Below are 23865 nucleotides of genomic sequence, written 5' to 3'. Positions count from 1 at the left end.
CCCTGATTGCTCACTTTGGCCTGACGGCCAGCTCTAGGAAGAATCTTGGTGGTTCCACTATGTTCTTGGGGACTTTCAATGCTGCAGACATTTTTTGGATGCACCTGAGCTCAATTTCGGGTTTCATAGCAAAGCGTCTAAATAGGTTAATTCTGTTTTATAATAAGGCTGTAACGTGGCAAAATGTGGAATAAGTCAAGGGGTCTGAATACTTTCCGAATGCACTGTATGTGGTTCTTACCAGGGGCCAGGCACACTGAAAACCAACAAGTTGGTCATGCCACTGTAGACCTAAAACCAGCATATTTAGGGTTAAACATGTACCTTATGCTACCTTTCTAAAATTACGGGGGTGGGACTCGTGATTTCTTTTAAAGGACCATTACTGACTTCAACAGGTACATATGTTGAAGAATATCACAAGTCGATTATAACTTTGGTTTGTTGAAATAATGGTTCTATTTCAAAGGTGTGCGCTGAAAAACCTTATCCTGCCGAGTCCTTACTGTCGGGGTTGGGGAGTTCTACCAGCGAGTAAAAGTTATATCCCTGAGTTCGCATTTTTTCTCCTCCTTGGACATCGATGCACTGGATACAGTACCATATCAGGTTAGTAGCCTATGTAGGCTATACCATTGTAAGTACTATAGGCTATCATACTATAGTAGTGTACAAGTAGGCTATTCATATGTTTTTGTTAAGCTTGCACAGAGAAGTGATTAACACTACAAGAAAGCTCATAATGGTCATTCTGACCATTTGATCTTTCAATTGTGCAAATATGCCATATTAAATAAATAGATTGATCCCGAAAGTGCATAGACTGTAAATTCTAAAATTACTATAGTGTATTTTCTGACTGTAGGACAACAGTTGCCTGCCCAGCTAGTTGCCCATCCAAACTACACCTTAACTATATTTAAACTAATTTAACCCTTATAATAGATGTGGTCTAAAGACAAAAATGTACAATAGTCTGATGGGTGAAAATATTATCAATTGTCAAATTGAGAATGAAGAGACTGATGACCAGCTCAGTGTGCATTGACAAAAAGGGAACAGAGTTTACCAAACAGCACTTTTTCAAATAATCCTCCAGAGGTCCATGCAGGCCAGAAGTTGTGATTGCTATACCCTATTGCTATACCCTAAGAGTAGATTCAGATGTTTCTAATGAACCTAGTCTTATCAAAATTGTGTGTGTGGGCTCATTTTCAAAATACTGTTGACAATCAGCTATAGTCATTTATTTTATTCTGTTTCTTCCATTATATTCCTACTGTAAAATATATACTGTATGTGTTGACTGTGGCAGAGCAGGGGAATATAAGCATGTAATGTCTGCTAAAGTTGATTTCATGATGCAGCCATATATAGCCTCAGCTACTAAGCACAGAATGGATAAAACAATAAAACTCAAAACATGCTTTTCTGTTCTTTTGAAATAAATTGTCTAGGTATCATGTTTTTATGACCTTCCTAAACAGAATCTTAATGAATTTCTTTGTGATTGTGTATAGTAAATGGATTTATTAGACTGGTTGCTGTTGGTACTGGTTGTCCTGGCTATTCTACTGTTTCAATATACGTATGCTCATTTTGACGCTTTGAGGTAAAAAAAAAAATCATCAATATATTTGTATTATATTTTATTATATTTATCCCAAAGTTCTGGTAGAGTGTAAAATACACACATTTAGGAAAAGTCAGGGACAGGTGGGTTGTGCACATGCCTTCAAATGCTCTTAATTCAATGTTTAGTGAATCGTTAGGTCATTAGCTCGGTCTATTTTCTACAAATTAAAAGTGTATCACTCATTGGTAAGGGCAGGCAATAGCTAAAATAGTAACCCTGTTTTGGATCAAATCATATTTGATCAGATAGATTGGACACTTGTGGTGTAGGGTCATTTTGTTTCACAGTGGTCACATTTTGATAGGTGATCGTGACCTAGTACTTTTTTAAACCACGAGGACAGACCTGTTTAAGAAGTAGGCTACTGTAAATAGGGCAGTGGGTCATACATTTCAACTGAATTATAGGCTACTTGATAGGGTGAGGTTTACAAACAGAAGCACAATTCTACCTTGCTTCTCTCGCTCGCACACACTCTCCCCGCACATACACACAGCAGTCTTTTATTTGGTTGTCACTATGCACATAGATTAACTATACACTTTTATTCCTTGCCAAAATACAGATTAGAAGTTTTTAGCATTTCACATATTAATTCATTCAGGCTATTTAAAAATAATAATTCCAATCTCAGACTGTCAATATTTGCATCCATAGCTGTGCCTATGAATTTGAGTGATTACTTCCCAAGCCCCATCTTAGCCTACCAAACAAAGTGTCTGGTTCTGGTTATTGGAATGGCAGATAGCCTATACTTGAGACATGATCATCTGTAAAATAATTAGGCTACACAGGCCTAAACTAGGTGGCACTTCTTCCCACACCTATGCAGTTGTCTTAAAGTGGTGTGAAATGAAGGTTTGTGGTGAGGGAGACACTTTTGGAATGAAATGCTGCCCGTCATAGGTGGGATCTGAACACTAAATCCTGTATTCACCAGAAACCATTAGGTCAAGAGGAAATTCCCTCTTAGACAAAGGGTGACAGTGATTTTAAAGACATGTTTATACCTGGTGCTAAACATGGGTCCTTTGTCCTTATTAGGGTTGCAAAATTCTTGGAAAATTTCAGTTTAAGGATTCCTGAAATCAACACGGTAAAATTGCAAGAATTAATTAAAATCCTATGGAGTCAAATGTAACACTTTTTTTTTAATGTTCCCACCCCCATTTTGTGATATAACTACTCTGGTCATGGTGTTGATAATTTGGGAGTTAAAATGACACTAAATAAAATAAATGTCCAACTCTGTTACAAAATCCCCCTGCTGAGGGCACAACAGGACGCTATGTTTGTGTGATGCACACCGTTTGTGTGAGCATTTGTTTATTTGCTTTCTGGAGCCGTGCAGTCTGACTCTAACCCATCCTCACCCTTTCTCCCCCTCACATGACAAATTATTTCCTCCACCTCATAGTTTCAGCCAATCAGACAATAGCTGTGTGTCTCAACCCATTGCACACACTAGCCCTGATTGGCTAGCCAGCCTGACCCATGCTCTCCAAGGGAGTAAATATTGCCTGTAGCTGAACAGTATTATTCCAGTCTGTGAGTGTGGGTAGACATATGGACATTTCTGAAAAACAAGAGACATCTGTGTAACTGCAGAGCTTGTTGAATGTCCTTCCCTATAAGCGTAATGAAAGTCTGCTGTCAATTTGTTTACTGTAAAATATAAATATATATATTTCCAAATGTTTACTACTAACAGGCTGATTGGTAGGCTATTTGAGCTAGTAAAGGGGGCTTTACTGTTCTTGAGTAGCAGAATTACTTTTGCTTCCCTCCAGGCCTGAGGGCACACACTTTCTAGTAGGCTTGTAATCAAGGTGACAGTGACACATTCAGTACTGACATAGTGTAATCATTAGTCCAAACAGTTGCAAACGAGAGTTTCTATTGTTCAAATTCTGGTATGTTTATCCCAGTTTTGTTCCATTTAACAAACGTTTTAACAGAATTGGTGGAATGAATACACAACCTGCAAACACTGTTCCCTTTCATAGCAGCCACTGCAAACAGCATGTAGTGCATAATTCCTTCTCACATCTATGCGCTTTCCTCCTCACACCTTTTCCCTTCTCTTGTGCCCATTCACACGAGCCTACCAGATGAGCTAAATGTCTTCTATGCTCGCTTCTAGGCAAGCAACACTGAAGAATGCATGAGAGCATCAGCTGTTCTCCATAGCCGATGAGAGCAAGACCTTTAAACAGGTCAACGTTCTTAACTCGAAGCGGGCATAAAGGGCATTTAGCTCGTCTGTTAGGCTCGTGTCACTGGACAGCTAGTGGCTGGGTTTCCTTTTGTAGTCAGTAATAGTTTGCAAGCCCTGCCACATCCGACGAGCATCAGAGCCGGTGTAGTAGGATTCAATCTTAGTCCTGTATTGGCGCTTTGCCTGTTTTGATGGTTCGTTCTAAGGCATAGTGGGATTTTTTTTATAAGCGTCCAGATTAATGCCCAGCTCCTTGGAAGCGGCAGCTCTAGCGTTTAGCTCGGTGCGGATGTTGCCTGTAATTCATGGCTTCTGGTTGGGATATGTACGTACGGTCACTGTGGGGATGACGTCGTCAATGCCGTTGGATGAATTACAGAACATATTCGAGTCTGTGCTAGCAAAACAGTCCTGTAGCGTAGCATCCGCGTCATCGGACCACTTCCATATTGAGCGAGTCACTGGTACTTCCTGCTTTAGTTTTTGCTTGTAAGCAGGAATCAGGAGGCGATTTTTATGGTCAGATTTGCCAAATGGAGGGCAAGGGAGAGCTTTGTATGCATCTCTGGAGTAAAGGTGTTTTTTTTCTCTGGTTGCACGTGACATGCTCGTAGAAATTAGGTCAAACGGATTTAAGTTTGCCTGCATTAAAGTCCCAGGCCACTTAACAGTGCCGCTTCTGGATGAGCATTTTCTTGTGGCCATATACAGCTCGTTGAGTGGGGTCTTAGTGCCAGCATTGGTTTGTTCTGGTAAATAGATGGATACGAATAATATAGATTAGAACTGTCTTGGTAGATAGTGTCGTCTACATCTTATCATGAGGTACTCTACCTCAGGCGAGCAATACCTCGAGACTTCTTTAATATTAGACATCACTCAAAAGGAGTTATTGACAAATAGACACTCGCATTACCATATGTAGCTTCTCTGTCCTGCCGATACACGGGAAACACAGCCAGCTCTATATTATCCGTGTCGTTGTTCAGCCACGACTCGGTGAAACATACATAAGATATTACAGTTTTTAATGTCCTGTTGGTAGGATAGTCTCAACCGTAGATCATCAAGTTTGTTTTCCACTGATTGCACGTTGGCCTATAGAACCGATGGTAATGGCGATTTACTCACTTACCTACGAATCCTAACAGGGACCCCGACATTCTCCCTTGGTGTCTCCGCCATTTCTTCACATGAATGACAGGGATTTGGGTCTGTTCTCCGGAAAGCGTTATATCCTTAGCGTCGGACTCATTAAATAAAAAAATATTTGTTCAGTTTGAGGTGAGTAATCGCTGTTCTGATTTCCAGAAGCTCTTTTCGCTCATAAGAGACGGTAAGCAGCAACTTTATGTCCAAAATAAGTTACAAACAATGCAAAAAAAAATAACAAAATGGCACAGTTGGTTAGGAGCTCGTAAAACAACAGCCACCCACTCCGGTGCCATTATTATTAAAATGATAGGTCATTGCAAACGTTCCCGCAGTCGTAACGTAAACGGGGGGGGGGGGAAGTAATTGCACAAGCAAGAGTAGGAAAGAGTTGAAAGGGTGAAATGAAAGCCATCAATCCAGTGAGATTTAAGTAAACAAGTGGATTTTGCACCCCTCAAACACAGGAAATTGATGTCTGAAATTAAACATCCACAGTTGGCATGCCTGTTGCTAAAAGTTTAAGGGGCGGTGTCCCAGAGACTGAAAAGCCAGTTAAATCGAGAATATCCATTGAAAGTGCTTTTTAGTCTAGGATTAGGCGTAATCTGTGTCTGGGACTGCCCTTCAGAGCATATGTGTAAGAGTTTTTCTTCTATCTGTGTATAGGGATCCCTGGTGTGAGAGAACGTACTCTTATTGCAGTGAAACCAGATGGGGTCCAGCGCCGCCTTGTGGGACAGATAATGCAACGCTTTGAGCAGAGAGGCTTCAAACTGGTGGGCATGAAGATGCTGCAGGTGAGATGGCCAATTCCAAATGAACCCCAAAGCCCCTGCCTCCTAGGTATTTGTGTAGATCTGGATAGGTGTAAGTAGTATGAAAATAAGCAATATGATAGTAGCTTCAACTTGCACTCTGATCCGAAAATTGGAACTTGGACTGTGCTTGTTCATTCAGTATTCATACACCTAGACTTTATCCATATTTTGTCATTACAGCCTGAATATAAAATACCCCAAATTGTCAAACTGGAATTTAGTTTTTAGAAATATTCACAAATTAAAGGAGTCGAATCAAGTATTCAACCCCTTTGTTATGGCAACCCTAAGTTCAGGAGTAAAAATTTGCTTAACAAGTCACATAAATTGCATGGACACAGATTCAACCACAAAGACCAGGGATGTTTTCCAGTGTCTCACAAAGAAGGGCACCTATAGTTAGATAGGTAAAACAAAAAAAGAAGCAGATATTGAATATCCCTTTGAGCATGGTGTATCAATATACCCAGTGACTACAAAGATACCGGTGTATTTTCTAACTCAGTTGCCCGACAGGAAGGAAACAGCTCAGGGATTTCACCATGAGGTCAATGGGGACTTTAAAACCGTTAAAGAATGTAATGACTGTGATCAGAGAAAACTAAGGATGGATCAACGACATTGTAGTTACTCCACAATACTACCCTAATTGACAGAGTGAAAAGAAGGAAGCCTGTACACAATAAACATATTCCAAAACATGCATCCTGTTTGCAACAAGGCACTCAAGTAATATGGCAAAAAATGTGGCAAAGCAATTCTCTTTTTGTCTTGAATGCAAAGCATTATGTTTGGGGCAAACAACACATCACTGAGTACCACTCTTCATATTTGGTGGTAGGTATGGGTATGCTTGTCATCAGCAAGGACTAGGGAGTTTTTGGGGGGGGAAGAAAATAAACGGACTGGAGCTAAAGCACAGGCAAAATCCTGTGAGGAAAACTTGATTCAGTCTGCTTTCCAACAGACCCTGGGATATGAATTCACCTTTCAGCAGGACAATAACCTAAAACACAAGGCTAAATATACACTGGAGTTTGCTTACCAAGCAGACAGTGAATGTTCACTGTTTGAATGTTCACTGTTTTTAAATCTACTTGAAAATCTGTGTAGATTTTAAACGTTGAATGCAGGCTCTAACACAACACAATGTTGAATAAGTCAAGGGTATGAATACTTAATGAAGTCACTGTAAATACCAGACTAAAATAAAGGTTAAAACAATGTTGGCTTTCTTTCCTTCAGGCATCAGAGGAGCTGCTCTCTCAGCACTACCAGGAGTTAAGGAGGAAGCCCTTTTACCCCAGTCTCCTGTACTACATGACCTCTGGTCCCATAGTTGTTATGGTGAGAGTTCCTGCCTTTGTATAGCCTGGTAATCCAAACTTGAATTGCTCAGTTTCATTGTTTTCTCACTTCACTGATCAGTCTGGGCATCCTCTAAGGGTTGGACACCTGGAAGGTCTAGAAAATAACCGCTAGAATAAGCTGTTTACGCCCTTGCTCATGTACCTTGATCAACGGTAGTGGGTGGACCAGTTCAGACTGTCAGTGATGTGTATGATCTGAGACCAGTAGTCCTCCATTTGCCAGTTCAGTTAACTTTTTCGCTGCCTAGCCCAACACTTGAACAACCTGGGCTACCTACTGTACCATTATTCAATTAGGGGGGAATTCAGGCCCAGATTACATGAGCGTAAAATTAACTTTAATCCTTTTTTATGCACTTTTCTTTCTATGTTCTAACCTTAAAATTAGGCACGAGGTAACGCATGTGCCAGCTACCTATTTGTTTAGGGTAGAGATGAGAGAAATGAAGGTGTGGCAGAGGTGTGTCTACAGATACATCATATTCTGGCATTGACGTAATTCCCTCATAATTCCAACACCTTTATGCACAAGGAAACCTGTCGGTTCCAGTGGTGGAATAACATATTTTTCCCTGATAGAAATAACACCATTCTCTATGCACTGTAATTTACAAATTGATAAACCATTGATGAGCTAGGTAAATGGGTAATCTGTTTGGATGAAAGGGATTGTAAATATAAATAACAATTGTTTTACATAGAGTACCAGTCAAAAGATTGGCCACACCTAGTAATTCCAGGGTTCTGTTTATTTTTACTATTTTCTACATTAAAGAATAATAGTGAAGACATCAAAAATATGAAATAACACATATGGAATCATGTAGTAACCAAAAAAAGTGTTAAACAAACAAATACATTGAATCTTTTAGATTCTTCAAAGTAGCTAACCTTTTCCTTGATGACAGCTTTGCACACTTTTGGTATTCTCTCAACCAGCTTCACCTGGAATGCTCTCCTTCTAGGTCAGAATATCAGTCTGTCCCTGATGTTTTTCCTGGAGAGAAGTGGCTTCATTGCTGCCCTTCTTTACACCAGGCCATCCTGCAAAAGTCTTCGCCTCACTATGCGTGCAGATGCACTCACACCTGCCTGCTGACATTCCTGAGCAAGCTCTGTACTGGTGGTGCCCCAATCACGCAGCTGAATCAACCTTAGGAGATGGTCCTGGCACTTGCTGGACTTTCTTGAGGCACCCTGAAACCTTCTTCACAACAATTGAACCGCACTCCTTGAAGTTCTTGATGATCCGATAAATGGTTGATTTAGGTGCAATCTTACTGCCAGCAATATCCTTGCCTATTAAGCCCTTTTTGTGCAAAGCAATGATTACGGCACGTGTTTCCTTGCAGGTAACCATGGTTGACAGACGAAGAACAATGATTCCAAGCACCAACCTCCTTTTGAAGCTTCCAGTCTGTTATTCGAACTCAATCAGCACCACAGAGTGATCTCCAGCCTTGTCCTCGTCAACACTCACACCTGTGTTAATGAGAGAATCACTGACATGTCGTCAGCTGGTCCTTTTGTGGCAGGGCTGAAATGCAGTGGAACTGTTTTTGGGGGATTCAGTTCATTTGCATGGCAAAGAGGGACTTTGCAATTAATTGCAATTCATCTGATCACTCTTCATAACATGCTGGAGTATATGCAAATTGCCATCATACAAACTGAGGCAGCAGACTTTGTGAAAATTAATATTTGTGTCATTCTCAAAACTTTTGGCCATGACTGTACACAGCGTTCTACGAGATCTTCAGTTTCTTGGCAATTTCTCGCAAGGAATAGCCATAATTTCTCAGTACAAGAATAGACTGATGAATTTCAGAAGATAGATATTCATTTTGAGCCTGTAACCAAACCCACAAATGTTGATGCTCCACAAGTCTAAGGAAGGACCGTTTTATTGATTCTTTAATCAGTACAACAGTTTTCAGCTGTGCTAACATAATTGCCAAAGGGTTTTCTTTTGATCAATTAGCCTTTTAAAATTATAAACTTGGATTAGCTAACTTGTGTCATTGGAACACAGGAATGATGGTTGCTGATAATGGGCCTCTGTTCGCCTATACAGATAGTCCATAAAATAAATCAGCCGTTTCCAGCTACAAAGGTCATTTACAACATTAACAATGTCTACACTGTATTTCTGATCAATTTGAATTTATTTTAATGGACAAAATTGTTTTTTATTTTTTAAACAAGGACATTTCTAAGTGATCCCAAACTTTTGAATGGTAGTGTACATAAGATAGAATACTATATGTACAGCAATAGTTTAATATAATGGCCTTGACTAGAATACAGTATATACATATGAAATGCATTGAACAGTATATAAACATTATTAAAGTGACCAGTATTCCATCATTAAAGTAGCCAGAGTTCCATGTCTATGTGCATAGGGCAGCAACCTGTAAGATGCAAGATTGCATAACCGGGTGGAAGCCAGCTAGTGATGGTTATTTAACAGTCTGATGCCTTGAAATAGAAACTGTTTTTCAGTCTCTCGGTCCCAGCTTTTATGCACCTGTACTGACCCTGCCTTCTGGATGATAGCGGGTGGTGGCTCAGGTGGCTGAGGTCCTTGATGATCTCCTTGGCCTTCCTGTGACACCGGGGGCTGTAGATGTCCTGGAGGGCAGTCAGTGTGGCCCCGGTGATGCGTTGGGCAGACCGCACCAAATCAAAATCAAATCAAATTTTATTTATATAGCCCTTCGTACATCAGCTGATATCTCAAAGTGCTGTACAGAAACCCAGCCTAAAACCCCAAACAGCAAACAATGCAGGTGTAAAAGCACGGGCTCAGGTCCTCCGAGAGAGAGAAAGAGAGAAGGAGAGAATTAGAGAACGCACACTTAGATTCACACAGGACACCGAATAGGACAGGAGAAGTACTCCAGATATTACAAACTGACCCTAGCCCCCCGACACATAAACTACTGCAGCATAAATACTGGAGGCTGAGACAGGAGGGGTCAGGAGACACTGTGGCCCCATCCGAGGACACCCCCGGACAGGGCCAAACAGGAAGGATATAACCCCACCCACTTTGCCAAAGCACAGCCCCCACACCACTAGAGGGATATCTTCAACCACCAACTTACCATCCTGAGACAAGGCCGAGTATAGCCCACAAAGATCTCCGCCACAACAGTGAATCAACCCACCCAGGTGACGCACCCCCCCCAGGGACGGCACGAGAGAGCCCCAGCAAGCCAGTGACTCAGCCCCCGTAACAGGGTTAGAGGCAGAGAATCCCAGTGGAAAGAGGGGAACCGGCCAGGCAGAGACAGCAAGGGCGGTTCGTTGCTCCAGAGCCTTTCCGTTCACCTTCCTGGGCCAGACTACACTCAATCATATGACCCACTGAAGAGATGAATCTTCAGTAAAGACTTAAAGGTTGAGACCGAGTTTGCGTCTCTGACATGGGTAGGCAGACCGTTCCATAAAAATGGAGCTCTATAGGAGAAAGCCCTGCCTCCAGCTGTTAGCTTAGAAATTCTAGGGACAATTAGGAGGCCTGCGTCTTGTGACCGTAGCATACGTGTAGGTATGTACGGCAGGACCAAATCAGAGAGGTAGGTAGGAGCAAGCCCATGTAATGCTTTGTAGGTTAGCAGTAAAACCTTGAAATCAGCCCTTGCTTTGACAGGAAGCCAGTGTAGAGAGGCTAGCACTGGAGTAATATGATCAAATTTTTTGGTTCTAGTCAGGATTCTAGCAGCCGTATTTAGCACTAACTGAAGTTTATTTAGTGCTTTATCCGGGTAGCCGGAAAATAGAGCATTGCAGTAGTCTAACCTAGAAGTGACAAAAGCATGGATTAATTTTTCTGCATCATTTTTGGACAGAAAGTTTCTGATTTTTGCAATGTTACGTAGATGGAAAAAAGCTGTCCTCGAAATGGTCTTGATATGTTCTTCAAAAGAGAGATCAGGGTCCAGAGTAACGCCGAGGTCCTTCACAGTTTTATTTGAGACGACTGTACAACCATTAAAATTAATTGTCAGATTCAACAGAAGATCTCTTTGTTTCTTGGGACCTAGAACAAGCATCTCTGTTTTGTCCGAGTTTAATAGTAGAAAGTTTGCAGCCATCCACTTCCTTATATCTGAAACACATGCTTCTAGCGAGGGCAATTTTGGGGCTTCGCCATGTTTCATTGAAATGTACAGCTGTGTGTCATCCGCATAGCAGTGAAAGTTTACATTATGTTTTCGAATAACATCCCCAAGAGGTAAAATATATAGTGAAAACAATAGTGGTCCTAAAACAGAACCTTGAGGAACACCGAAATTTACAGTTGATTTGTCAGAGGACAAACCATTCACAGAGACAAACTGATATCTTTCCGACAGATAAGACCTATACCAGGCCAGAACATGTCCGTGTAGACCAATTTGGGTTTCCAATCTCTCCAAAAGAATGTGGTGATCGATGGTATCAAAAGCAGCACTAAGGTCTAGGAGCACGAGGACAGATGCAGAGCCTCGGTCCGATGCCATTAAAATGTCATTTACCACCTTCACAAGTGCCGTCTCAGTGCTATGATGGGGTCTAAAACCAGACTGAAGCATTTCGTATACATTGTTTGTCTTCAGGAAGGCAGTGAGTTGCTGCGCAACAGCCTTCTCTAACATTTTTGAGAGGAATGGAAGATTCGATATAGGCCGATAGTTTTTTATATTTTCTGGGTCAAGGTTTGGCTTTTTCAAGAGAGGCTTTATTACTGACACTTTTAGTGAGTTTGGTACACATCCAGTGGATAGAGAGCCATTTATTATGTTCAACATAGGAGGGCCAAGCAACAGGAAGCAGCTCTTTCAGTAGTTTAGTTGGAATAGGGTCCAGTATACAGCTTGAAGGTTTAGAGGCCATGATTATTTTCATCATTGTGTCAAGAGATATAGTACTAAAACACTTGAGCGTCTCTCTTGATCCTAGGTCCTGGCAGAGTTGTGCAGACTCAGGACAACTGAGGTTTGGAGGAATACGCAGGTTTAAAGAGGAGTCCGTAATTCCAAGCTAGTCGGAAGATTTCCAGTTTGGTGTGGCGCCATTTCCGTTCCAATTTTCTGGAAGCTTGCTTCAGAGCTCGGGTATTTTCTGTGTACCAGGGAGCTAGTTTCTTATGAGACATTTTTTTAGTTTTTAGGGGTGCAACTGCATCTAGGGTATTGCGCAAGGTTAAATTGAGATCCTCAGTTAGGTGGTTAACAGATTTTTGTCCTCTGGCGTCCTTGGGTAGGCAGAGGGAGTCTGGAAGGGCATCAAGGAATCTTTGTGTTGTCTGTGAATTTATAGCATGACTTTTGATGTTCCTTGGTTGTTGTCTGAGCAGATTATTTGTTGCAATTGCAAACGTAATAAAATGGTGGTCCGATAGTCCAGGATTATGAGGAAAAACATTAAGATCCACAACATTTATTCCATGGGACAAAACTAGGTCCAGCGTATGACTGTGACAGTGAGTGGGTCCAGAGACATGTTGGACAAAACCCACTGAGTCGATGATGGCTCCAAAAGCCCTTTGGAGTGGGTCTGTGGACTTTTCCATGTGAATATTAAAGTCACCAAAGATTAGAATATTATCTGCAATGACTACAAGGTCCGATAGGAATTCAGGGAACTCGGTGAGAAACGCTGTATATGGCCCAGGAGGCCTGTAAACAGTAGCTATAAAAAGTGATTGAGTAGGCTGCATAGATTTCATGACTAGAAGCTCAAAAGACGAAAACGTCATTTTTTTTTTGTAAATTGAAATTTGCTATCGTAAATGTTAGCAACACCTCCGCCTTTGCGGGATGCACTGGGGATATGGTCACTAGTGTAGCCAGGAGGTGAGGCCTCATTTAACACAGTAAATTCATCAGGCTTAAGCCATGTTTCAGTCAGGCCAATCACATCAAGATTTATGATCAGTGATTAGTTCATTGACTATAATTGCCTTTGAAGTAAGGGATCTAACATTAAGTAGCCCTATTTTGAGATGTGAAGTATCATGATCTCTTTCAGTAATGACAGGACTGGAGGTGGTCTTTATCCTAGTGAGATTGCTAAGGCGAACACCACCCTTTGGATAGCCCTGCGGTTGCAGACGGAGCAGTTGTCGTACCAGGCAGTGATACAGCCTGACAGGATGCTCTCAATGGTGCACCTGTAAAAGTTTGTGTGGGTCTTAGGTGCCAAGCCAAATTTCTTTAGCCTCCTGAGGTTGAAGAGGCGCTGTTGCACCTTCTTCACAACACTGTCTGTGTAGGAGGACCATTTCAGATTGTCAGGGATGTGTATGCCGAGGAACTTCAAGCTTTTCTGCGGCCCCGTCGATGTGGATGGGGGCGTAATCCCTCTGCTGTCTCCTGAAGTCCACGATCAGCTCCTTGATATTGTTGACATTGAAGGAGTGGTTATTTTCATGGCACCACTCCACCAGTACCCTCACCTCCTCCCTGTAGGCTGTCTTGTCGATGTTGGTACTCAGACCTACCACTGTTGTGTTGTCTGCTAACTTGATGGTTGAATTAGAGGCATGCGTGTGAACAGGGAGTACAGGAGGGGCCTGAGCACGCACCCTTGTGGGACCCCTGTGTTGAGGATCAGTGTAGTGTAGGTGTTGTTGCCTATCTTCACCTGGGGGTGGCCTGTCAGGAAGTCCAGGACCCAGTTGCACAGGGCAGGGTTTGGATCCAGGACCCTGAGCTTAATGATGAGCTTGGAGGGTACTATGGTATTGAAGGCTTAGCTGTAGTCAATGAACAGCATTCTTACATAGGTATTCCTCTTGTCCAGATGTAATAGTGCAGTTTGCAGTGCGATGGCGATTGCATCATCTATTGGGGCTGTATGCAAATTGCAGTGGATCTAGGGTGTAGGTGATATGATCATTTACTAGTAAAGCACTTCATGAAGACAGGAGTGCTACGGGGCGATTAGTCATTTAGTTCAGTTGTCTTTGCTTTCTAGGGAACAGGTACAAGCAAGTGGGGGCAGGAGACTGGGGTAGGGGGAGATTGAATATATCCGTAAACCAGGCCATTTTTGGGATGGCCTCGAAAAATTTGGATAGGCATTTTTTCTACTTGTTTATAACATTTATTTTGCGATGTGCACTACATATTATTTCGTAATACAATGGTTTTATACTAGTGCATAGTACTTGGAGCAACCTCGTTACATATACAAATCATGACCTATCCCAGCATATTCAAATAAGACAGTAACTTTAGACCAGTCGCCAACAACGTAAAACTCATCTTCAGGCACACTTTAAACTTGATGGGAAAACAAGCCTATATGTGATGTTACAATTTATACCACGGCGGGCAGTAGTACTATAGAAAGGTACCTTACCTTTAGTAGACGTATCATAAGGCGTGACCTACATCACGAGGCGCAGATGGCGAGACTTTGAGTTGAATATGGTGATGATCTCATCATAATCCAATGTATCTGTCAGTTCATGCTCAAAAGACAGCAAACTGAAGTGGTTCAGCCGGGCGCTTGTCATTAATGTGCAAAGACGATTTTTGATCCTTGTTGTTGAGAAAAGTCTCTCCACACTGCATGATGTCATTGGAAGTGTGACAATGGTCCTTAATTAACGGAGTTTAAATTAGGAAAAATATAATCGGGGCAGCTGTCAAGTACACTCATTTTGCGACTCAACTGCTGAGTAAAAACAGTGAATTCAGCATCCTCAATTTATATTGCATAATGATCACGTGTTCTCCAGCTGCTCTTTAAGGCCGCAGGTTTGGGAATCTTTGGAAAAGGAGGCTGCCGCTTGTATGATCTCATATGTGTCTTCTTGAAATCTTGAGTTTAACTCCGTAATCTGTCTAGAATAATGTTCCAATGTTGCCTCAGGTCACTGGCACTCTTTGATGCTGGATGTTTTCCCTAATGAAGCTGTGACTACACTGTCTGCCAATTTGACAGGCAGTTTTCACTGCTATGATGCGCTCACATCCCAATTACTAATATCATTCTTAATCATCATCTCTTCAGTTAGCTTGAGAACTTTATCAAAGTCTGCCCCTGAGTTATCTCTGGACATAGAAAAGCTGCTTTTGAGGATTTCAATTAAACCAATACAGTCCATCACAGATAATGTAGAGCTTTGTAATCTCTTTGTAGCAAAATCACTGGTGTCAAACCAATTTACTAAACCTGACTAACAAGAATTAAAACGTCTTGTTCTGGATTTGTTGTAAGAGGGCATTGGCTTCTAATTTGGTTTGTCCACTAGCCTCTGAAAATCTGCAAGAACCTCTAAAATGACATCTAGCAGTAACAGCACTTTATTCACTGACCCTGATTTTGAACTCCAAAATACATCTGTGGATCTTTCTAGCTCGATACACGGTCTATTGGGATACAACTCTGTCTGTACTTCTATGAATTGAGCATATCTGTGGAATCCATTCATATGTAACAGTATAGCTTCTGTGCCTCTCCTCGCCCCAACCTGGGCTCGAACCAGGGACCCTCTGCACACATCAACAACAGTCACCCACGAAGCATCGTTACCCATCGCTCCACGGCCCTTGCAGAGCAAGGGGAACCACTACTTCAAGGTCTCAGAGCGAGTGACGTCACCGATCGAAACGCTATTAGCGCACACCACCGCTAACTAGCTAGCCATTTCACATCAGTCACACTCACCCCCCCCTTTTGACCTCCTTTCCGCAGCAACCAGTGATCTGGGTCAGCATCAATGTAACAGTATAGCTTCCATCCCTCTCCTCGCCCCAACCTGGGCTCGAACCAGTATTTTCCGAGAAATTCCTTGTGCAGACAAATCAGTGGTTTCCATAAACCCAACAGCTATTTCTTTAATCATTCCAGCATGAATATATCATATGCACACAGCAATAAGTTCTCGTTTAGATTGATCTTCATATTAATTGTTATGCAGGTGAATGAGGACCCAAAAGCGACTTGGCGAAAACAGAGTCTTTAATCCAGTAAAGTAAATCTACAATCATAAAGCATAATGCCACTCGTAATGACGAGAACAGACTGGAGACTCGATCATGAACTGCAGGTTGCCTCGGGAAGGCACTTGAACGTAGCAGACTCAGACACCTGCTCACCACGCAGCATCTGAGGGAAACACGACACGACAGGGCGATACACAGACACAGCACGGTGAACAATAGACAAGGATCCGACAGGGCAGAAACGGAAAACAAGGGGAGAAATAGGGACTCTAATCAGGGAAAAAGATAGGGAACAGGTGTGGGAAGACTAAATGATTGATTAGGGGAATAGGAACAGCTGGGAGCAGACGGAACGATAGAGAGAAGAGCGAGAGGAAGGGGGAGAGAAAAAAAGGGGAACGAACCTAAAAAGACCAGCAGGGGGAAAACGAACAGAGGGAAAAGCAAAATGACAAGACAATAAGACAAAACATGACATTAATCTGCTAGTATGGCAAAATACGTGGAAGGTGTAGAATGTACTTCATCTTTTATCCTGCACAGTAACAGTGATGCTGCACTTTCAAGAAACTCAGGGCTCATAAGCGTGGCATTGCAAGGTGAGATGAAATTGAAGATTTCTAAAAAGTTACCTTTGTTGATTACATCTTCGGTTTCTCCATGCCCTCTGCGTGGAATATCCTGCTTTGCATACATTAGAACAATATATATGACCACTTTAACATGTGCACGGTTTATTTCTATAAAATCCATGTTTGCATCACCATGTATTTGGTTCAACTCAGTCCCACGACTTCTAGGCCCATGGGTCGCCTTGTAGGATTCAAATTTTGCAAGGACACTTGCATGTAATTTGCTATTCTCGTGTTTGCAGCAAGAATTTCTTGTGAGTTTCCAGTTTTTAAATCCATTGTGTACAGATCTGAATTCGACATTTGCCCCAGGAAAGTGCCTACAAAACTTACAATAAATTGCATCTTTTGCTTTACTATACTCAACCCACACAAACTGGTCATACCACCTTGAAGAGACGCAGCGTGATTTGCCATTTATCGTACTGGTTCATCAATGGCAGACAAATCTGTCGGTGGACCTACTGCATGTTCACCCCGCCCGCAACATCCAGAACGAGAGGAGACGGTGGGGTAGGCAAGCATGCCTGGCTCAACGTGGCATTGGCGGTTGTGATGGCGATTATGGTTGTTTCTATATTAATGTCTCATTCTGGAAGCTATCGGTAGTTTGATCCAAATTATTTTCTGACACACACTTTTTCCTCCAGACGTCTTTTTTTGAAAAACCTAGCGATTGACATTTGGTTTGCCATTGCTAGAACTACTAAATGACCTTACCTGGTAAGTCAATTTGAGTAAGCTAGCATGGTAGAGCTTGCTAGCTTATACACTACAAAGTTTATCCACGTGACGTTGTTCAGGTAAACCACCGTATGATTTTATTTTAAATGGAACCAATAGTCAGAAGCCAACTTGATGGTCGCGGACTATTTCTTTGTTACGTTCTATTAAAATTACCCATAAAAAAAACAAATCGCACATGCGTTTCTTTTAAAAATGTAATAAAATAAATACATATAAAAATGTATATTGAATAATAATAATAACTTTTGGGCGGTAGGCCTGAGATCAAACTGGGTAGGCCGTGGCTACACCGCTGCGGTAAACACTCCAACAAGCTGGTCTGCGCATGCCCTGAGGATGCGGCTAGGGATGCCATCTCGGCCACGGAGCTCACTGTCCTCGGGAGCGGCCCGCATTGGTGGCACTGTGTTATCCTTAAAGCGGTCAAAGAAAGTGTTTAGCTTATCTGGGAGCAAGATTTTGATATCTGCGACGTGGCTGGTTTTCCCTTTGTAATACGTACATGTCTGGAGTCCCTGCCACATACGGAGTCTGAGACGTTGAATTGAGACTCCACTTTGTCTCTGAACTGACGTTTTGCCTGTTTGATTGCCTTGCGGAGGGCATAACTGGATTGTTTGCATTCGGCCACATTTCCAGTCACCTTCCTGTGGTTAAATGTGGTGGTTTCTGCTTTCTGTATTGCTCAAATTGCCTTGTAACTGATTGCTTTTAGAAAGAGAGAAGGAACAGCACATAATCAATATGAACTACTACTAGTTTAAAGCAATGAAAGATCTAATTGCTACAAAGAATGAATGTATGTATGGGCTACATTTATGAGAATACATGCATTCGCTTACCTTATCAAACTTGAAGACAATACACTAATTTATCACAAAAAAAGTGTTGAGTGAGTGCACCACAAACATCAAACATGTTGATGAATCCTCATCCCAATACAGCCTCTTCCAACACCTCGGGCAGGGTAAGGGTATCTAATTTTTTTTTACCTCAGATTGATGATGTTAGTGTAGCGTAAAACATGATGACACAATATCAATTGGTTAACTCTAGAACCGCTAAAGCAGTAATTTTGACTGCTCATGGATTTAAAAATAAATATTACTCTGCCATTTTTTAAGTCATGCCCCCCTCCGTCCTTGATTTTTCCTAAATAAGTCTATATAACACACTGTCGTTGTTAATCCAAGCAGTCATATCACTCAACTCTGGCCTACTTGGAGTAGGCTACACACTGAGAGCATGTGTAATTGTACATGCTTTCAATATCTATGAAAATATGCACATCGGGCAGCAGGTGAGCGAGATTCGGAGACAGTGTGGAGACCCATCATTCAGGGCAGGTGTGGCAAAGCCCCACCTGTTTTGAGCACCACACTTTTAGGTTATCTCTATATATAAATACAGCTCTGGAAAAAATGAAGAGACCACTGTAAAATTAGTAGTTTATCTGGTTTTACTATTTCTAGGTATGTGGTTGAGTAAAAAAAAAGGTGTTTGTTTTAATCTATAAACTACAGACAACATATATCCAAAATTACACAGTGGGTGGGAGACCCGCACCCACCGTGACATTTTGTGGAGGATCTGTGATGATCTGGGGGTGCTTTCAGCAAGGCTGGAATCGGGCAGATTTGTCTTTGTGAAGAACACATGAATCAAACCACGCACAAGGTTGTCCTGGAAGAAAACTTGCTTCCTTCTGCTCTGACAATGTTCCCAAACTCTGAGGATTGGTCTTTCTAGCAGGACAATGCTCCATGCCACACAGTCAGTTCAATCAAGGTGTGGATGGAGGACCACCAGATCAAAACCCTGTCATGGCCAACACAATCTCCAGACCTGAACCCCATTGAAAACCTTTGGAATGTGAGGAAGATGGATGGTCATAAGCTGTCAAACAAAGCCGAGCTGCTTGCGTTATTTTCGCAGTTTATTACTGTTTCAATATTGTAATCACATAATATGGCTTTCTTTTGATTGTGTGGTAAACTGTTGGGTGGAGCGTGCAGAGATTGACACAGAGGCTTTAGTCCACAAAACAACTTTACTAAGACAGAAAACAAATATATCAGAGAAATAACTTAGGTTTTGCTCGGTCTTCTATTTCTTAACTGGTGTCCCTCTCACCCTTCTCTTTTGCGGTGTGCCATCGTGCCTCCACGGCTGGTTGGCACCTTCCTCTAATTACCTTCACTTAGCTGTCTGTGTCGGGGTGCCCAGCTCCGGTATTCTCAGCAAAGGGAGCCAACGTGGCCTCACGTACACTCCCCTCTATTACCATCCCCCAGGGTAGACCTCCTGGGTTACCACAATACATATGGCGAAATTAGGTGCTGCTGAAAAGCAAAGACTCTACAGACAGCGCAGGGATGCTGACCCACCCCGCAGAGCAGCCTCCCTCAAACAAAAACACCAGACTTAAGGGATTTGGAGGATTTAAACCATTTCTTAGAAAAGGTTCATGACAATACTGTCGTTGGTTATATATACAAATTAAATACTGAAATGATATTCTGTAAGTCGCAGCGTCTGCTAAATGGCATATATTATTATTTATATTATTATATTATATACAAATTAAATACTGAAATGATATTCTAGACAGCCCGAATTGTTATCTAAAATATAGGTAACACCAGTGACAAAAAGGGAGCACAAGCATTTTTTTTTTAATGTAATGTAGTAAAAATGTAAATGTTAAGCTGTCATTTGTTGATTTATGATGTTAAGCGCTTAACTATTATCTGGTTAAGTTTTTGATTTTTTTTTTTTTTTTTACTTAAAAAAAAAAGTTGGCTGTTCAAAAAGCCACCATTTTCATAGAATGACCCATAAGTATTCACACCCCTGAGTCAATACTTTGTAGAAGCACCTTTGGTAGCGATTACAGCTGTCCTTCTGAGTACGTCTCTAAATGGGTCAAATAATGGATTTTGTCTGAAAAACCTGAAACTCCCCAGTCCTTAACGAATACAAGCATACCCATAACATGATGCACCCACCACTATGCTTGAAAATATGGAGAGTGGTGCTCAGTAATGTATTGGATTTGCCCCCGAACATAACATAACGTTGAGTTCAGAACAAAAAGTAAATTGCCTTGCCACACTTATTTCAATATTACTTTAAGTGCCTTGTTGCAAACAGGATGCATGTGTCACGCCCTGACCATATAGAGCTTTTATTCTCTATGTTGGTTAGGTCGGGGTGTAATTTAAGGGTGGGTTATCTAGGGGAATTATATGTCTATGCTGGCCTAGTATCGTTCCCAATCAGAGGCAGCGGTTTATCATTGTCTTTGATTGGGGATCATATTTAGGTAGCCATTTTCCCATTGTGCTTTGTGGGATCTTGTCTAGATATAGTTGCCAGTGAGCATTATTATTAGCTTCATGTTTCGTTTGTTCGTTTTGTTCTTTGAAGTTTATTTCCAAAATAAAGGATGGAAACACCACGCTGCATCTTGGTCCAATTATTATGACGAGCGTGACAGCATGTTTTGGAAATTGTTTATTAGTATTGTGGAGTAACTACAATGTAATTGTGTGGTGTACAGAGATGAGGTAGTCATTTAAAAAATCATGTTAAATACTATTATTGCACGCAATTATGGATGAACTCCTGACGTATTCTGGCTTGCCATACAAAGTGATTGAATACTTATTGACTCAAGACATTTCAGATTTTCATTTTTTATTCATTTGTAAAACAAAATTCCACTTTGACATTATTTTGTCACTTGCCTACACACAATATCCCATAATCTAAATGTAATCCATGTTATATTCATGCTGTAACATAACAAAACGTGGAAAAAGGCAAGGGGTGTGCATACTTTCTGAAGGCACTGTATCTGTTAAATTCCAAAACACCTAACCACTTGTGTATATCTGATTGATTCACTTTCAATTCATTTGCTGAATTGACTGATTTAAGATTGGATTTCCCTAATCCTGGTAAGCACTACATCCATTCTTGTTGTCCAGGTGTGGGAGGGTCATAATGTGGTCCGGACATCTCGGATCATGGTAGGAGACACCAACCCAGCTGAGGCCCAAGCAGGCACTGTCCGGGGGGATTACAGCATTCACATCAGCAGGTGAACAACAATAAATAAAGACTCAAATTAAAAGATCTTTCACTTTACTATAATTTGCACAATAACCTTTTCAACAAATATTTAAAAAAATTGAGGGATAAAAACAAATTTATATATAAACATGAAATTGATCATTTGTGAAAGTGTTTTGAAATTGGGTGCATAATTTCAATGCAAAATACTAAACTGGACTTTAATGAACGGAGGTTTGTATTTATTTTCCAGAAATGTGGTCCATGCCAGTGATTCAGTAGAGGGGGCTCAGAGGGAGATCCAGCTGTGGTTTCATCGAAAGGAACTGATGGATTGGGACTGCTATGACCACAATAGCACCTACCAGCTTTGAGAAAGAGTTGAAAGGCAGAGATTGAAAGAGAGCGTGAACAAGGTAGAATGACCATCAGGAACAGTGGCACCATAACTAACTCTGTGTCCTGCTTGCAATACTCAGCCTTCTCCATCGTGGGAGGCTCCAATACCCAAGAGCCCCTCGCCTACTCCTATACAGTAATGTATCGTCCTCACCATACGTTTTGGGATTTAAGATCAAATGATCCATATGACACATCATTAGTTAATTTGAGGCTGATTTAATGAATATCCATTTGACCATTTAGACATAAAAGCACTGTATTTAGTAGTGTAGTTATTATTTGGTGCCATATCGCTTGGACCTAATGACTTCAAGTTTGCAACTCTACAAACTCATTGGCTGCATTTGCAATTTGTTTTTTTTGTGTATTATGGGATGTGTTATCTAATAGTAACTAAATGGTGTCTGGACTCTTTTTCTTTCTATATGAGCAGAGATGTTTCTGAACCCATCCAAATTGTCACACCCTGATCTGTTTCAAGTGTCTTTGTGCTTGTCTCCACCCCCCAAGTGTCTCCCCTCATTAGCCCCTGTGTATTTATACCTGTGTTCTGTTTGTTGCCAGTTCGTTTTGTTTATCAAGCCTAACAGCTTTTTCACCCTTGCTCCTGTCTTTTCTAAAGTGCCTGTTTTCTGGTTTTGACCATTCTGCTTGCCCAGACCCGGAGCCTGCCCGCCGTCCTGTACCTTGTCCCACCACACTGGATTACTGACCTTTGCCTGCCCCTGTTACAGTAATAAACTTTTGTTACTTAGACACTGTCTGCATCTGGGTCTTTCCTAAAACGTGATACTAATGCTGCCATGATTCAGAAAATGCATAATGATGAGTAGGAAAGTCACTTAGGAGCCGATTCAGAAGTAGGAAATGTACGACCTTTCTTACGCACTTCTCAGTGGTTGGTATTCAGACCAACCTTATGCAGTTGGGTAACGTGCTCTGCGGGTGTGGCTACCTTGCAAAAAATTAATTGTCTGATTTTGCAGATTATTTAAGGTTAAGAATGTAAAAGAATCATAAAACAAACAGGGTAACATTAATGTAGGTGTCCAGCTCTACGCAGACGACACCATTCTGTATAACTCTGGCCCTTCTTTGGACACTGTGTTAACAACCCTCCAGGCAAGCTTCAATGCCATACAACTCTCCTTCCATGGCCTCAAACTGCATCACTACTCTGGACGGTTCTGACTTAGAATATGTGGACAACTACAAATACCTAGGTGTCTGGTTAGACTGTAAACTCTCCTTCCAGACTCACATTAAGCACCTCCAATCCAAAATTCAATCTAGAATCAGCTTCCTATTTCGCAACAAAGCATCCTTCACTCATGCTGCCAAACATACCGTAGTAAAATTGACCATCCTACAGATCCTCGACTTCGGCGATGTCATTTACAAAATAGCCTCCAACACTCTACTCAACAAATTGGATGCAGTCGATCACAGTGCCATCCGTTTTGTCACCAAGGCCCCATATACTACCCACCGCTGCGACCTGTATGCTCTCGTTGGCTGGCCCTCACTTCATACTCGTCGCCAAACCCACTGGCTCCAGGTCATCTACAAGTCTCTGTCAAGTAAAGCCCCGCCTTCTCAGCTCACTGGTCACCATAGCAGCACCCACCCATAGCACGCGCATCTCACTGGTCACCCTCTTAGCCAATTCTTCCTTTGGCCGCCTCTCCTTCCAGTTCTCTGCTGCCAATGACTGGAACGAACTGCAAAAATCACTGAAGCTGGAAACTCATATCTCCCTCACCAGCTGTCAGAGCAGCTCACAGATCACTGCAACTGTAAAAAGCCCATCAAACTACCTCATCCCCATTACTGTATTTATCTTGCTCCTTTGCACCCCAGTA

General features: G+C 41.7%; 1 protein-coding gene across 4 annotated transcripts; it reads left to right on the top strand.

Annotated features, from left to right (window-relative positions):
• Positions 1–22759, top strand: nme4 (NME/NM23 nucleoside diphosphate kinase 4). 4 transcript variants are annotated; one of them, XM_046306534.1, is made up of 7 exons: positions 6–145; positions 470–609; positions 5676–5806; positions 7073–7174; positions 21517–21629; positions 21855–22017; positions 22663–22759. In XM_046306534.1, exons 1-6 carry the CDS (start codon positions 60–62, stop codon positions 21973–21975), a joined length of 693 nt encoding a protein of 230 aa, XP_046162490.1. In that variant the 5' UTR covers positions 6–59; the 3' UTR covers positions 21976–22017; positions 22663–22759. The 4 variants fall into 4 exon arrangements, with proteins under 4 accessions (XP_046162492.1, XP_046162490.1, XP_046162489.1 ...); XM_046306533.1 differs by having other exon boundaries at positions 7–145; positions 22626–22759; XM_046306535.1 differs by lacking the exon at positions 6–145 and having other exon boundaries at positions 406–609; positions 22626–22759.
• The last annotated feature ends 1106 nt before the right edge of the window (positions 22760–23865 follow it).

Source organism: Oncorhynchus gorbuscha, linkage group LG16 (genome assembly GCF_021184085.1).
Source record: "Oncorhynchus gorbuscha isolate QuinsamMale2020 ecotype Even-year linkage group LG16, OgorEven_v1.0, whole genome shotgun sequence".
Classification (NCBI taxonomy): Eukaryota; Metazoa; Chordata; class Actinopteri; order Salmoniformes; family Salmonidae; genus Oncorhynchus; species Oncorhynchus gorbuscha.
This window is presented reverse-complemented; position numbering and strand designations above follow the sequence as displayed.